The sequence below is a fragment of the Erythrolamprus reginae genome, chromosome 1 (genome assembly GCF_031021105.1).
Source record: "Erythrolamprus reginae isolate rEryReg1 chromosome 1, rEryReg1.hap1, whole genome shotgun sequence".
Classification (NCBI taxonomy): domain Eukaryota; kingdom Metazoa; phylum Chordata; class Lepidosauria; order Squamata; family Dipsadidae; genus Erythrolamprus; species Erythrolamprus reginae.
The window spans coordinates 83,192,421-83,210,147 of NC_091950.1; the positions used below are offsets into that span (position 1 = coordinate 83,192,421).

The 17,727-nt window shown below is 39.8% G+C and overlaps 1 protein-coding gene across 1 annotated transcript in view; it reads right to left on the bottom strand.

The window, feature by feature from the left end:
- PLCB2 (phospholipase C beta 2) overlaps positions 1-17,727 on the bottom strand; it is a 79,226-nt gene that overhangs the window by 42,146 nt on the left and 19,353 nt on the right. Inside the window, exons 3-11 of the mRNA XM_070756707.1 lie at positions 16,640-16,708; positions 13,197-13,337; positions 11,778-11,857; positions 10,457-10,510; positions 6,860-6,935; positions 4,123-4,223; positions 2,354-2,520; positions 859-1,005; positions 223-380 (exon numbers count right to left, since the gene is read on the bottom strand). Of these exons, the coding sequence (XP_070612808.1) occupies positions 223-380; positions 859-1,005; positions 2,354-2,520; positions 4,123-4,223; positions 6,860-6,935; positions 10,457-10,510; positions 11,778-11,857; positions 13,197-13,337; positions 16,640-16,708 (993 nt within the window). The remainder of the gene's footprint in view (positions 1-222; positions 381-858; positions 1,006-2,353; positions 2,521-4,122; positions 4,224-6,859; positions 6,936-10,456; positions 10,511-11,777; positions 11,858-13,196; positions 13,338-16,639; positions 16,709-17,727) is intronic.

The following is a 17,727-nucleotide window of genomic DNA, read 5'->3' on the forward strand; positions in this document are numbered from 1 at the left end:
ACATCAGTATGCTGATAATACCAGTTGTACATCTTGATCTAGATGGGGACAAATAGTTATATTTGGTTCTGGCAAGACAGAGTGGCTATGGATTGTATATTATCCTGGTATAAGGATTTTTTTATCTTTAATTTGGGATGCGGTCGCAAATTTGTCAGATAGAACTACTGTATATGGGCTCAAAGAAAACAAATAAAAAAAATATCACCAGCAAATGTGTACCTTGAACAGTATTTCAGTTGTCATAGTGTACCCGTGGGTGATGATTGGTTCCTCATCTGGAGGACGTCCCTTCCAGCAATCAAGTTCCACACAACGACAACCAGCCAAGAGAGTTTGGCGATACATTTCAGGAGATGAGATTCCAGAAAACTGTCCAGCTGTTGTTGATTTTTTTTAAAAAAAGGTGGGCACATAAAATATTAATAGAACCATAATACAATAACCAGTAAAAATTCCTAAATAGGAAGGGCAACAATTGGAAAGTGGGTACCAGAGTGTGTAAATGTGGGTATGAGTGTGGGTGTGAATGTAAAGTTTATGTGTGTGAATGATTAATATAGCAGACAATGAAAATGATTCTCCAGCAGGCAAATACATTAGTTGACGATGTATAAATTATAAACATCCAATACGCTTATAGGCATCCGCCCTATGTTATGGTCATATGGTCTATGAGCATCAATAGCTAGATATAGGATGATTATCTTTCATAGCGCCTGTTACCTAATCTTTTTTAAACTGGAAGTACCAGGAAATGTGGGGAATTGTAATCCTAAACCCATATAAAAGTTGACAACTTGTAGAAAATGATCGTAACTGGGACAAATAAATGCATATTGGCAGGTATCACCATACCTGTTAGGTAAGTGTTGTGGGATGAGTTGATGAAATAATGGGAGAGTGGCTGGTTCATATCTTGGTATAGCAACAATTTGTTTTGAGATACAATGCAGTTTTCAGGACCACTCAGGAACCAAACCATTCCCTCAGGAGACAGCTGCCCTGCAGGATAAAGCAATTGTACTGTGACTGGGAGTGGAATTCATGGCCTTGAAGAAGATGACTTTGAATCAAGGGTAAGTATTTTTCTGCCCTCCAAATGTTCTGGATTTCTATTCCCATTAGCCTTAGTCAAGATGGCCAATGATAAGGTATTGTGGGAATTACAGAATAAACCTTCTGGAGGAAACTAAGTGCCTGTCTCTGAGTTGGATCTCCAACCCCCCACCCCTACCCCCAGTTCTTTATTCTGACTTAAAACCAAAGGCAATAGAGCTATGACTCTTGTGAGTTATGATTATTTTATAACTTTCATTCCTAATTCCATCCAATCTGCTTGAGATTCTTTGTTTAGCCAACTTCAGCCAATTTTGGTTGGCTGACAAAGAGAGGAAAAGGCTATAAGGAAGCATTCCACAATGTTAGGATTACAATTTTTTTTCTGGGATTAGAGGACTGTTAATCAAGAAAAGGCCAACTGTTTTTTGATGGCATACCCTGAAGTACTGACAAAACTCTCAGAAACTCTGAGGTATTCACAATACTCACAACACTGTCCTGTTCTTTTATAGGTCTTACAGATATTCTATTTGATATTTGGGAGGTGATTCAGCAATATATTATCAAACTGCCAAATATCTCTGGGTGTACAGGAGGAATATGTTTATAGACATTCAAACAAGCACGCATGAACAGTGTACGGAGTCTACGGAGAGGGGTGGCATACAAATTTAATAAATAAATAAAATAAACACATTCACTAGATTTAAATTTAATTGGATTTGTATCCTGCCCCTCTCCGAGGACTCGGGGCGGCTCACAGCATGTACAGAAAAACAAGAAACAATAATAACAATCCAATTAATACATTAAAAAAACAATATTTAAATTCTTATTAAAAAACTATCAATATCATTCATTCAGCAGTCAAACTAAAGCATTCATTGGTCAGGAGGGAAGACCTAAGGAACCCCAGGCCTGGTGGCAAAGATGAGCTTTTAAACTCTTTCGGGAGACGAGGAGGGTGGGAGCAGTACAAATCTCCAGGGGAGCTGATTCCAGAGGGCCGGGCGCCCCAGAGAAGGCTCTTCCCCTAGGTCCTGCCAGCCGACATTGTTTGGTCAATGGGACCCTAATGAGACCAACTCTGTGGGACCTCACCGGTTGCTGGGATTCATGCGGCCAAAGGTGGTCTCGGAGATAGTCTGGTCCTATGCCATGTAGGGCTTTATACTGTTTTATGTTTCCTACCCTGTTCAGATCCACATACGAACTGGACAGTATATAGTACTCTGTTGTCTCTATGGGCTTGGGATCATGACAAAACCTCATTCTAATGGAAAAGACTCACCTCTTTGAATATTCATCCCACTGGGTTCATATTTTTCTATGAGACCTTGTACTCTATCAGGTTTGGCAGGAGGGAAAAGCATGTCATTGAGGTGGGAATTTCGTTGTTTCTTGTTGATAAATTTTGTCAAGTGATCTTTCGTCATGTATGGCTTGGCTTTTGAATGGCTAAAGAGAAACAGTGAAGAAGAGTGTCTTTAGAGGTCCCTGGAAAAGCCTCCCCCTAGGAGCAAGGCAACTTTCAATTTTGTTTATTTTTTAGTATTGAACAAGCTCGTTCCATTTTATCTTTTTTCTGCACTGCGGATTCAGCACTATAAGGCATGAAACAATGGGTGCAAAAATAAAGCTCGGTCTAAAGTGCTTCCTTTATCATCTTAAAACTTTCCCAAATGGAGACTTCCGGTCTGGCTCGGGACCGCAGCGGAGTCTCTTGGGCAGGGCTCTGCCCAGAGACTCCTTTCACCCCTCCAGAGGTTGCTGATTGCGATCGGATCGGGTCCGGATGGCCCGATCTTAGAACAGGGGGCTTCCCTCTGTCCGAGGAGCCGCCGCCGAAGCTCCGGAGACGGTGGTCTGCCCTACAGCTCTGGACAAGGGAGAACCGATCCTCTGTTCCTAAGAGGATACGGCTATTGCGATCCCCCCAAACCAGTGGAAAGCGAGAAAAAAGCACAAAGAAAGTAAAGATTTTTGAAGTTTTACAGAGTGAAAAAGAATACAAAAAGAGAAGAAGAAACTAAGGTAAAAATTTTATTGTTTCATGTTAAAAATAGAAGATCGGAGTACAGAGAAAGTTATAAGTGAAAGTTTCCTTAACAAGGCGAAGGTGAAAGTTATCAGAAAATTCGTATCCAAGTGCGAAACAACAGCCGGATCTATTTTTCTTCACTTTCGTTTCTTGTACTGAACTTGAACTTGAACTTTTGAACATTTAAAAATCGGGAAAAACTGACCACAAAACTTTCCCAAATGTCTGCAAAATGAAAAAATGAACAACTAAGACCCCTAACAAATTTCCTTTGTAGAAAAAATGGTATATAATAAGATATACTTTTAAAAGCAACAGCACATAGGCCTTATATACTGGCCCATAGTGTTTTACAGCACTCTCTGGGTAGTTTACAACATCATCATATTTTCCCCAATAGTCTGGATCCTGATTACGGAAGGATGGAAGACTGAGACAACATTGAGACCAGTATTGGGTTGCTGCTGGTTCGGATTAGAATGGCGCACCGGTAGCAAAAGTTGCACAACTGTGTGTGCAACTTTGCTTCTCCTGCATGCATGTGCATCCTAGCAAGATTTTGCTTCTGCACATGCACAGAAAGCAAGATCTTGTGAGGGACATGCGTGCATGAGTTTTCAGCAATTTTTTGATTCTGCACATGCATGGAAGCAAAAAACCCCACTGAAATCTCACACACATGTATGTCCTCTTGCAAGATTTTGCTTTCTGCGCATGCACAGAAGGGAAAACTCACTGGGACATGCGCACCAGACAAGCAAAGCTGGAGCACGGTAGAGGCAGGAATGGGAATCCGCCCCTGATTGAGACCTATTAGGATTAAACTCCAGGCCGTGGGCAGAGTTAGCCTGTAATTCTGGATGACACAGAATGCAAATACAGAATCCCAAAAGACTCCGATGAATCCAAGCAAACACAAAGCACAAGAAATGCTGAAGGATGAGAACTGTGCTAGATTTCATCGGATTCACCCAGACTTCCTTTACCTACATAGTATTTCTTCTACCATGAAAGCTTACTGTGAGGTAAATATTTCATCGATATCTGGACGAGGACACAGGTTCATCAGGAATGTTTTAAACACTTTTTCAGGAAAGTCTTCTGGGTTGATACCATCATTCTGGAAATGAAAGAGTAGCTCACTATAAGATTTAACAATATATCTTGAGTTATAACATGACTTCTTTCTCCTGTGCTTAAATACAACAAAGAGATCGTTGTATGTCATAGAACAAAGGAAAGCTGCATGTGAAATAGAAAAATACCATATTTTTCAGAGTATAAGATGCACCAGAGGATAAAACCTTAGTTTTGTGGGAGGAAAATAGGGGGGGGGGGGGAATCTACCTACAAGTGTCCCTAGTCTGTTTAGTTTCAGCACATTATTTTATCTCCAGGTTAGGGCTGAAAAAAGTCTTTTTCAGAGGGAGTAAGAATGAAACAAGCCTGCAAAGACTTAGGGCTGGAAAAAAAAACTTCTTTGAAGGGAGTAGGAAGCTGGGAAGCACTTTGTTAGGGTGGGGGGCAGGGAAGCATTGAAAAAACTACATTCGGAATTTAAGATGCACCCAAATTTTCAGTCTCTTTTAGGGAAGAAAAAGGTGCATCTTATACTCCGAAAAATGGAGTAAATTTAGCAAGAATTTCAGTTTTCCCTTAAGAATGTAACTTTTTTCACAGAGTAGATAATGTAGTTATAGTAGATTTATGGGCCCCACCACCTGTAGTGTTTGTAAAAAATGACATGCTATTGTGGTTCCTTTATCTCAATGAGTTGTTGCAATCTTTTTCTAACTTAGATGATTAGCTGACGATTTAATTCTGGCCCAGCAGGAAATACTGCAAATGGGAAGCAAATTATTTCCCATCAGTGAGAATTTGCAGTTTATCCTGGTTGCTTGGTTTTCCCTCCTCTTCTCACACCTGAGCTTACTTGTGGAATAGGGCAAACATGCTTCTGAGAGTTTAGAGGGAAAAAAGGGTAGCTTCTTGCAATGGTGTTACATACTGGTATAAACAGACTTTTGTAACCTGGTGTTTTCTAAAAATTTGAGGATTCCCAAAATTATTAGATCCAATTCAAGAATGTGTGATGAAGCAGTCCAACACAACTAGGTTGGGGAAGAGTGGTACAAAACCAAAATGACTACAAAGTGAAAAATATAGTCATAACATTTTTAAAAAATTGCCAAAATCTCATACAAACACACACACACACATGTCCCCTCGCAAGATTTTGCTTCCTGCACATGCGCAAAAGCAGAAGCAAAACCACACTGGAATGCACACATGCACATGCAAGACACCCAAAGCTGCGCACCAGTAGCAGCGGTAGGAGCAATCTGCCCCTGATTCCGACCTGATCCGTTGCCAGTAGAGATGACCTTGGTTCTCACAAGAAAGCTCTCTACTGTGTCTGGTAACACGTTCCAACCTCCCCCCCGCCTTCTCTGTGTGGCAACTGAAGAATAGAAATGGCTGCTGCCAAGTTTGGTTCGAAGTTCACAAACTAACTGTAATGGCAAACACATGATAGAGGTACTGCAAAGATCATAAATATGTGCATTGGTTGCAAAGTTAGTTTTTTAATCACTGCCATTAGCTGTGAATTATTGCTGTCCGAGGCAGTTCCTAAACAAGGATTGTCTGTACAGTTATTTCTCTAGGACAGAGATGGCGAACCTTTTTTCTCTCGGGTGCCGAAAGAGCATGAGTGTGGACTATCCTATATGTGTGAGTGCCTACACCCATAATTCAATCCTGGAGAAGGCAAAAGCAGCTTACCCTGCCCCCTGAAGGCCCTCTGGAGGCTGAAAATGGCCTATTTCCAGTGATGGGCTACCAAAATTTTTACTACCACACTGTGGGTGTGGCTTATGCATTTTGTTTCAACATCTTTCAGTGCAAATTGGGTGCTCTGGGGTGGAGCTCCAAATTTTGCTACCGGAACTGCGTTCCTGACCGTTCCCGTAGGAGCCCATCACTGCCTATTTCCCAGCTTCTGGGGGTCCAGTAGGCTTGTGTTTCGCCCTCCCCAAGCTCCAAAGGCTTCCCTGGAGCTGGGGGAGGATAAAAACAACCTCTCCCATCCCTCCAGAGGCTCTCTGAAAGCCAAAAATGCCCTGCCAGAGCCTGTGTGCAAGCCAAAAATCAGCTGGCCAGCATACACATATATGTTGGAGCTGAGCTAGGGCAACAGCTCACGTGCCAGCAATTATGGCTCCACGTGCAATCTGTGGCACCCTTGCCATAGGTTCGCCATCACTGCTCTAGGATGTTGGTAGATTGGCAATAGTTTCCAATTGAGTATTTGTTTAAAGATTCAACAGTCTTTCTCTCTTTATTTTCAATACACGGGATTGTATCAAATGCCTTAATCTTGATATCAACTAATATGAATACATTTGCCAGCAATCACTTTATTCAACTATTAATACTAAATAAAATATGCACATTCTTATAGGAGCACAAGGGTATATTCACCCAATTCAGTAGTCCCAGTGATCTCATACAGACTCTTTCTACCCATTTATTTCCTGATCTGTCAGATGAAGTTGTGTAGAATCCCTTTTCCAGATGTGGCTGTTCAACATTGCAAAGTTTTGGGCTGGGAGATCAAAACCATTTGCTCAAGAGCTTTGAGGAACAGTTTTTGGAAATCTGTGTTTATTACATAATTTACATACCTTGTTCAGGAGCAAATTCTAATTCCATTTATGAGTTCTGGGTATATACATGTAAAAAAAAATTACTGACCTTCCCCTGTGGAAGATGACAGGCACTTAATGCTGCTTCTACCCTTTTTCTGTCCGCGGGAAACATTTGAAAAATACTGGAAAAGAAAGGGAGGGTAAATTAAACAGAGACACCAGTGGAAGACTGCAACATTCTAGTGCCATGATGGCGAACCTATGGCACATGTGCCACATGTGGTACACAGAGCCCTCTCTGCAAGCACATGAGCCATTGCTACAGCTCAGCTCCACCACGCATGTATGTGTGCCTCCCATTAACCAGCTGTTTTTGGGATCTCTGCCATGTATGAGCAGGGGTGAGGTACATGCGAGTGACACACACATGTACACGTGGAGACTACTCAAAAAGAGGATAAATCAGCACCTAAAAACCAATAACATATTGGACCCAAATCAGCATGGCTTTACTGAAGGCAAATCGTGTCAGACTAATCTCATTGATTTCTTTGACTATGTCACAAAGGTGTTGGATGAAGGTGGTGCCATGGATATTGCCTATCTGGACTTCAGCAAAGCCTTTGACACGGTTCCGTATAAAGAGCTGATAGATAAGTTAGTGAAGATTGGACTTAATCCCTGGATAGTTCAGTGGATTTCAAACTGGCTGAAGCGTAGACATCAAAGAGTTGTTGTTAATGGCAAGTATTCTGAGACTGGTTACAAGCGGTGTGCCACAAGGGTCTGTTCTGGGTCCTATTATTTTTTATATGTTTGTGAGTGACATAGAGGAAGGTTTGGTAGGGAAGGTTTGCCTAATTGCTGATGACTCTAAAGTGTACAATAGGGTTGATATTCCTGGAGGCGTCTGTAATATGATAAATGATTTAGCTTTACTAGATAAATGGTCAAAGCAATGGAAACTGCAGTTTAATGTTTCCAAATATAAAATAATGCACTTGGGGAAAAGGAATCCTCAATCTGTGTATTGTATTGGCAGTTCTGTGTTAGCAAAAACTTCAAAAGAGAAGAATTTAGGGGTATTTAGGGGTAGTGATTTCTGACAGTCTCAAAATGGGTGAACAGTGTGGTCGGGTGATAGGAAAAGCAAGTAGGATGCTTGGCTGCATAGCTAGAGGTATAACAAGCAGGAAGAGGGAGATTATGATCCCACTATATAGAGCGCTGGTGAGACCACATTTGGAATACTGTGTTCAGTTCTGGAGACCTCACCTACAAAAAGATATTGATAAAATTGAATGGGTCCAAAGACAGGCTACAAAAATGGTGGAAGGTCTTAAGTATAAAACTTATCAGGAAATACTTAATGAACTCAATCTGTATAGTCTGGAGGACAGAAGGAAAAGGGGGGACATTATCAAAACATTCAAATATGTTAAAGGGTTAACTAAGTCAGGAAGGAAGTGTTTTTAATAGGAAAGTGAACACAAAAACAAGGGGACACAATCTGAAGTTAGTTGGGGGAAAGATCAAAAGCAACATGAGAAAATATTATTTTACTGAAAGAGTAGTAGATCCTTGGAACAAACTTCCAGCAGACGTGGTAGATAAATCCACAGTAACTGAATTTAAACATGCCTGGGATAAACATATATCCATCCTAAGATAAAATACAGGAAATAGTACAAGGGCAGACTAGATGGATCATGAGGTCTTTTTCTGCTGTCAGTTTTCTATGTTTCTATGTTTCTAGAGGGGATGGGGGAGTGCAGGGGGGCTTGGAGTGCAGGGGAGATCATACATACATGCATGGGGTGAATGCAAGGGGATTGCATGCACAGGGGCAGGGGATCATAGGGGGTCACATGTAGGGTGGGACACACACGGTGTTACATGCACATACATGGGGTGTGTGGCACACGGGGGCACATATGCATTGCATTATGACTGTACATGCGCAGTTTTGGCACATAGCAATGAAAAGGCTAGCCATCACTACTCTAGTGGGAAGACTGCCCATAAACAACCATCATCATAATAATAATAAAGTAAACACAACTCTACTGAAAGGAGAATATTATGTCAGAGTAGAATTCAAAACACTAAAACTTCAGTGTCTAAGGTTTCCATTAGGCAATAGTGAATAGAGCTGAAACCTCTGTGTTTCTGAAGCTGAATGTGTATTTTATTTGAGAGGATGGATTTCTGAAATATTAATAATAATTAATAATAATTTATTAGATTTGTATGCCACCCCTCACCGGAGACTCAGAGCAGCTCACAACAATCACAACAATATACAAATCCAATATTTAAAAAGAAACAAAACATGTAAAAAGCCCATCATTAAGAACCATTCAATACAATCATACCATTCATAAAACTATGTGTGCTCAGAGTATCTCAGTTCCTCCAAGCCTGGCGACAAAGGTGGGGCTTAAGTAACTTGTGAAAGGCAAGGAGGGTGGGGGCCGTTCTAATCTTAATGAACTCAATCTGTATAGTCTGGAGGACAGAAGAAAAAGGGGGGACATGATCGAAACATTTAAATATGTTAAAGGGAAGTGTTTTTAATAGGAAAGTGAACACAAGAACAAGGGGACACAATCTGAAGTTAGTTGGGGGAAAGATCAAAAGCAACGTGAGAAAATATTATTTTACTGAAAGAGTAGTAGATGCTTGGAACAAACTTCCAGCAGACGTGGTTAGTAAATCCACAGTAACTGAATTTAAACATGCCTGGGATAAACATATATCCATCCTAAGATAAAATACAGGAAATAGTACAAGGGCAGACTAGATGGATCATGAGGTCTTTTTCTGCCGTCAGTCTTCTATGTTTCTATGTTTCTATCTCTGGGGCGAGCTGAAATGTGCAACACATTTTTTTTATAATCAAAACTTTTGTTTTTCACTGACTTTCTCTCAAATATTGCAGACATGATGTTTGTATAATTCCAGGGACCACTGAACCAACATATGAGGCAGCAGATGGCCTGTGTACTTATAAGATGCCATCATGAATCAATACATCACAATAAAAACATGGAATAAAACCCATCAGGAAGCTCTTTATTATTATTATTATTATTGTTATTGTTATTGTTATTATTATTTATTAGATTTGTATGCTGCCCCTCTCTGAAGACTCTTGAGGCTAACCGGATCAAAAATAGATTTCTCATTAACCATTTCACAATTATATTTTCAGGAAGAAGAAATATCCCCTTTCTATGCCACATTTCCCCTTTCTATGCCACATTTCAACGCCACATTTCAGCTCTGACCTGCTTTAATCTGTAAACCATAGGCCGTAAGATGAACTTTTCAATGGAAACAGAAATAGAATGAACGCATGCATAACCCTAAAGCAAAGGTAGAAGATAAGGCCTACTCTTTGCATAAGAATGCCAAGGAAGTAATGCATTTAAATATCAGTCACAAATATGATACATTGGTGATGTTTTGTTATCAATGACAGTGTATATATGTGTGTGATCAAACTGCTAAGATGAAATACTCCCCCTGTGGATCAGACCTCTACATTCCATTGTATTTTGTGGGATTGTGTCATTCCATATGAAAAACGCTGGCAATAGAGGTTAGCTGGTCACATCTTTGTCCAAAGCCCAATGCTATGGGGCCCTCTTGGAATGATGAGCGGCATCATTGACCAAAGCATTATCAACACCATACTCACTTCTTGACAGGAATTTTCCCCTCAGCATTCAGCTGCAACTTCAGTTTCACCAGACTGCAGGAAAGGGCAGATCAGATACATTTTTATCAGTATTAGGATATTTACAAAGTTGTGGGACAAAAAATAATGAAGGAAGGTAGCCATTGTAGGGAAAAAGAACTGAGTTAATCCTGGTTTGATTCCTTCAGGAACCGGAGCCTGGAGCTTTAAGATCCAAAAAGGCAATTAAAGTTATCTGTTGTAGTATCAAGCCTGGATCTCTGCTTTCACAGGAAGGATACAATGAAAAGGAAGGGAATACTTTAGGAAAGAAGCGCAGGCACTAGCAAATAAATAAAGAAGAAGTCACTCATTTCTTTCTCTTATGGTCCCAAAATGGTCAATAAGATGAATTTCAATGAATTGATGCTACTAGGATTAGATTTTTATCAGCTACCACAGGTTCCTCCCGGTTTGGACCAATTTGCGCCAAATGGTAACGGCCTGCTGGTGACATCACAATGATGTTACTGAACCGGATCGGTCAGTGCTGGTCCACAGCCACCATCATCTTTTTTCTTTTTCTTTTTTTAAAATTTCTGCGTGTTCGCAGAAATTGAGGTTTTGGCACTGCGCATACAGTCACCATTTTGTTTTTAGCTGATTTTTTTAAAAAAATCTGGTGGGTTTTTTTTTGTAATGTGCATGCATGTGTGCTACGGCTTGGCCACACAGCGCGGGAGGAAGCAAACCAACAGTGAGGTAGGTTAGAACAGTGTTTCCCAACCTTGGCAACTTGAAGATATCTGGACTTCAATTCCCAGAATTCCCCAGCCAGCCAAGACTCACTTATACCGCCAGGCACGGGGGAGTTGAGACACCTTTCCCCCAGGGTTTTTTTATATACTTTGTTTTATGTTTGGTATGAATGTGCTGTTTGGTTTTTTAAAATAATGATAGGGTTTTACATGTTTTTAATATTAGATTTGTTCCACTGCTATATTGTTTTTATTGCTGTTGTGAGCTGCCCCGAGTCTTCGGAGAGGGGCGGCATACAAATCTAATAAATAAATAAATAAAATAAATAAATAAATAAAGTCCAGATATCTTCAAGTTGCCAAGGTTGGGAAACACTGGGTTAGAACACAGCCCTGATGAAAATAATGTCTTGCCCATATTTGACTGTTGTTGTTTCTTGGAGGGGGGGTGGAAGAGTATGGACCCTCCTTGTACGACTACATCATACTTCAGTGTTTTTAAATGTCCAGCTTTCAGCCACTATGATATTACTAGAACTGCCAAGAAGTACTTGGAAATACAAACTTTGAAAATAACTACTCACATTTTCTCCAGGAAAGTATAACGGGAAGCATTGTATATAAAGGGGTTCTTAATGAAGTTCATGATATCATCTGCCCAGTTCTGAAAAATGAAGCCAAGGTAAAAGCTGAAAGTTCAAAACTTGTGAAGACGTAGTGTGGGTAGTAAGTTTATGCATTATTTATTGAATACTTAATAGTTAATTATTATATTATATTATTATTATTATTATTATTATTATTATTATTATTATTATTATTATTATTATAACAACAACAACAACAAAACAACAACAACAATAATAATAGTAATAATTTATTAGATTTGCCCCTCTCCGAGGACATATTATCCTTCCTTCTCTTAGTATGGACCTCAGTATGATCCTTAATTACTTTTAAAATAGGAAATAATTAAATAGTATGTTTTTACCCATAAAGGCTTTAATCATTATCTAGAACTGAACTTTTATAGCAATTCAATAAAATTGAGCTATTTGCCTAATCTGTTATCATACTGAACCTTGTGGGTTCAGTACAAAACCTTAAAATGTTACTGTGCTCCTCAACAAATAATGCTGTCTATCATTTGTCCTTTTTGTGGCTATTCAAATAATGTGATTTAATGAACTGAAAAAGAGTCCAAGCACCTATTTGAAAACTTATTTTGGTCAGTAAGCCACTCCCATCCAGTCACATGACCTTTAAGCCTCCTCTGGTCACATGATTGTCAAGTCATTCCCACCCGGTCATATGACCACCAAGCCACACCCACAAAATAAGTCACGCCCACAGTGTGGCAGTAAAATTTTTGGCAGCCCATAGTGTAATATCTATTAGTGGCTGTGCCAGGCAATATTCCCACATGGAATAAATGCTCATTTCCCATTATGACTATCTTTTCTAAAAACAAGATTCTAATCTATGCCACTTTTTTTGAACCATATTGTCATTGCACTTCATACAAAATTAAATAGAAGGTCAAATAAATATATATTCCAAGTTTTCTTTAAGATAGTTTAGTCCAATATACTTGGTTCTTCCTGCCAACTTTTGTTTACATCTGTTGTGTGAAGTGGGGTTTGGCTAAAACATGATGAGTATTTCAAAGCCATGAAGGGAACTCATAACTGAGTGGGGGTTTGAATATGAAAGTAATCAGGCCCTGCATAAGCACATTATCACACTGATAATACTGTATGCTTATTTAGCTTTTCATACAATCACATATTTTTCCATTTTTGTACATGGATATATTCTATGAAATATTTTAGGGAGGAAAGACACACAATATGGCCAAGCTGGTTCAAAACCAGTGTCTACCATCTTCAATGAAAGCACTTTAAACAGAATGACAACTGTTCTCTCACAGATGTTATTGTGTGGCTATTTTGTTTAGGTTTTGCTTGCATTAACATCTGGAACTTTATTTTATTTTCTAATACCTTTCCAACATTTTCTTTATAAGAAACAAAATTGTGAAATGTGAGGTCCACCATATCAGGACCAGAAACCACAGTCAATATCTTGTGAAGAAAGTTGTTGTTTGGAAAATCCAAATTGAAAACTTCTCGGAGCTTGTGATTCTGCAAAGGATAAGATATAGAAATAAATAAATAAAAGCACATTAAGAAGGAAAACTGAAAGGAGAAGTGAGGACACTTGAGAAAATCTTGCTTTAAAATTCAAAATGAACACAAAAGAATATTTTAGCGACAATAGTCTTTACTCAATATTTTCCCCTCTTTTTCTTTCTTAGTTATAGATGGGTTTATGAAGCTGATTTTGGATCTCGGGCAGACCAGCTCATCTGAACTGGTAGCGACCTATTAGAGATGTCACGATGATGCCGGTCCATGGGTGCTGGTCCATGGGTGCCACCATCTTATTTTTTATTTTTTTAAAAAAATCTTTGAATTTTTTTTGAATTTTTTGAATTTATTTTTTCCTTCTGTGCATGCTCAGAAGTCAAGTTCCGGTATATTTTTTTTTGGCTTTGTTCCCCCCCCCCCCGATTCTTTGTTACTGTGCGTGTGCATGCAAAACGCACACACGCCCATGCTGTCCAGGAATGAGTGAACCAGCAGCGAGATAAGTTGGGTGTATATTATTACACATTTTATCAAATCCCTAAAATGGCCTTTAAATGCTATAACCAACACAGAGCTATTGAAGAAAAACTGTTTTCAATAACCTACTTCTTTAATTTGCGTTCAGTCAGCACGACATTTTGATAGTATTTTGTTTCACTTCATCTTGTTCCACAAGCTTGGCCCTCCTAAGGCCAGAATCCTTAATATCTCTCCCAGTTTAGAAGTACAGGGCAACTTCTAAGCAGATGTTTTAGCAAAGACAATATCTACACTAGAATCTTGTCCACCTAATGGCTATTTTTCAAAATGCAGTTGCTGCTCAATGAAGAGGAACATTACAACTACTGATCTTAAAATTTATTTATTTATTTATTTATTTGATTTGATTTGATTTGATTTGTATGCTACCCCTCTCCGAGAACTTGGGGCGGCTCACAACACATCAAAGAAAATATAACAATACATCTAGATCCAATTAATATAATTTAAAAAGCTAAAAGTTCTAATATTATAAAAAACATTTATTACCATTCACTCCATGTAAACATACTAAAACACTCGTTAGTCAGGGGGGAACATCTAATGACCCGAGGGCTGGCTGCATAGACGAGTCTTTAAGCATTTTTGGAAGGCAAGGGGGGTAGGGGCAGTGCAAATATCCGGGGGGAGCTGATTCCAGAGGGCCGACCCCACACAAAGAAGGCTCTTCCCCTAGGTCCTGCCAGCCAACATTGTCTGGTTGACGGGACCCTGAGGAGGCCGATTCTGTGGGACCTGACCGGATGCTGGGATTCGTGCAGCAGAAGGCGGTCTTGGAGGTAATCTGGTCCGATGCCATGTAGGGCTTTGTAGGTTATAACCAACACTTTGAATTGTGTCCGGAAACTAATCGGCAGCCAATGCAGTCCGCGGAGTGATGGTGAAATATGGGCATGTCTTGGAAGGCCCATAACCACTCACATGGCTGCATTTTGGACAATTTGAAGTTTCCGAACACTCTTCAAAATTAAACGCGTCGATTGTTACTCTGGGAAAAGGAGGAACTCTTTGAACATTTCCATTTTAATGCCATTGCGTCAGGAGGATAGTTAAAGAAATACAAGAAATGCCATGCGGATGAGTCATGTAGCACTGTATTACAAAATGCTTACATAAATTGGTCCTTGTCTGGCACTAAGAAATAAATATTGTAAAGCTGTTGATGCTGCACTTTCAAGTGTTGTCAGTAATACCCTGTGTCATTTGACCATGGGAGACTTTGGCTGTTGCCATTCAAAATGATTTTTTTTAAGTGTGTGCAAACTCCTAGCAATAGTGTAGTACTTCTGAAGCCAATGACACAACACAGAGAGAGACACACAGGCACACCCAGAGTGCACACTCTGATTTTATGCCCTCGGTGATGGTTCACAGTAGGAGCTTGACTATTACTTCTAAAAATCAATACTTTTGCTCTCCTTCCCTTTCCCCAGCAATATTGTGTTTCTTCATGGCACATTAAAGGAGGCACAGCCACATCAATTTTTTTCTGTTAAAATTTGATGACATTCAGCTGTGCCAGCTGTAGCAGAATTATTTTCAGATTTCTGATCACATGGGAAACTTTCTCTGAACAGAGAAGGTGTCACGGTCAAATTTGGCAAGAGATTTCCGTGCTTATGGGAACTTTTTCTGCATAGCATTTTTAGAACTGGGGAGAAGGGAAAGATGCAGATGGAAAAATACACTTTTTCTAATATACCTGCAGACATTTAACCCTGCTCCTATGCTCAGGTCTTTATGACCTGAAATGAAATTTGAGATCCTGTAGATTGATTGATTGATTGATTTACTTACTTACTTACTTACTTATTTATTAGATTTGTATGCCGCCCCTCTCCATAGACTTGGGGCGGCTCACAGCAATAATAAACAATATATAACAAATCTAATAATTTAAAAGAAACACTAAAAGCCCCATTATTAAAAGCAAACATACCATACATAAACTGTATAGGCCCGGGGAAGATGTTTCAATTCCCCCATGCTTGACGGCAAAGTTGGGTTTTAAGGAGTTTACGAAAGGCGAGAAGGGTGGGGGCAGTTCTAATCTCTGGGGGGAGCTGGTTCCAGAGGGTCGGGGCCACCACAGAGAAGGCTCTTCCCCTGGGTCCCGCCAAACAGCATTGTTTAGTTGATGGGACCCGGAGAAGGCCAACTCTGTGGGACCTAATCAGTCGCTGGGATTATTTGTCATGTGGATCTGAAACTTGTATTTAATTGACTTTTCCTCATTTGAGGGGTTGTTACTATGAGTGTGGGTTTTTTTTCCCATTTTGTTTACCTTTTGCTACACGCTGCTACATGTTACACCCAAAACAGTACAAGTGAATAGTAAATGCGAAAACAACAGCAGGGTTAAATCCATTCCAAGACTGCTAAGATTTCAGAATGGAAGTTGTTTTTCGAATCATCTCAAATTGCATCTGACCTTTCATACTGTGCACATTGTTACAAAGGATGGGGGGGAAATTTTATTACGTTTTTTTGACTTGCTTATAAAACAACAGTGGGCAGGGACATCCCGGGGAAATACGAAAAATGTCAAGAAGCTTCACAACTGCACAATCAAAATCTTGCTCCTTTTGTCTGCTTGTGACAGCTGTGGGTTTGGGTTTATCACAAAAGGTGAAATCAAGTTTTCCTTGATTTCTAAATTCCCAGTCAGTTCACCCAATTTTAGGAGCCACAATCTCCTAAATTTGAAAGACACTAGCTTAGAGAGAGGACTTTTATTGATTATGTCATAAACTTACTTTAGGAATCTTTGCAAATTTCCCAACTCTGGTATCTCGGATGCTTGTAATATCCAAAAATTCAATTTCCTGCAAAATAATAAAAAATAGCACACATAATTTTAGCAACTGTGAAATTTTTTTTTTGGCATAAACAAGCATATTACTTAGTATTTATTAATTAGATTTGTATGCCACCCATTCTTGAGAGATTCAGTGTGGCTTACAGCAAGAATAAAAAATATATAAAATGATTAAATACAACAATTAATAAAATATAAAACCCCTAAATATTATTGTATAAAACCCTTCAATATTATCACAACAATCACACCATCAAACATCACCAATCAAATCATGTCTAGACTGAAATTAAAAGATGTCAATTCTCATAGCCCTCAGGCCTGCTGGAAGAGCCAGGTTTTCAAGGCCTTTTGGAAAGCCAGTAGGATGGGGGCAGTATAGACCTCAGAGGATAGTTGATTCCAAAGAGCCGAGCCTGTTACAGAGAAGGCCCTCCCCTGCAGGCCCGCCAACTGACTCTGCTAAGGTGACAGGACCCAGAGAAGGCCAACCCTGTGGGCTCTGATCAGTTGCTGGGAGGTATGCGGAAGGAGACCGTCCTGTAAATATTCTGGTCCTAAACCAACACCTTGAATTGTGATCGGAGACCAATTGGTAGCCAGTGCAGCACACGGACTGTTGGTTTGATGTGGGTGTACGTAGTGAAATGAATGAGACTCAGGCAAGAAGTACAAGATGGTTCCGTTTATTCAGCTCTTTTGCAAGTGACTCCAGCAAGGAACGCATCTGAGCTGTCAGTGTCAAAACAGCCCTATTTATACTTTAAAGGCTCGCGCCTAAAAGAAACGGCCGTGCGTCTTAGCCAATCAGACGCGGCCAGGGTTTATTCATAGTTAGAGACAGTATTTACAGATTCTTTCTTTTACAGGGTTTTACATTGATTATACAGACTTAACACCCCTCCCTCATTAGTTGAGTAAAACTGTCAATCAGTGAGCCAAGTGACGTAGTCCTCCAATCGGTTGGGCCGGCGTGACGTGCGCTCAGACCTGCGCAGATCATTACCGTCTGGGATGTCTATGGTG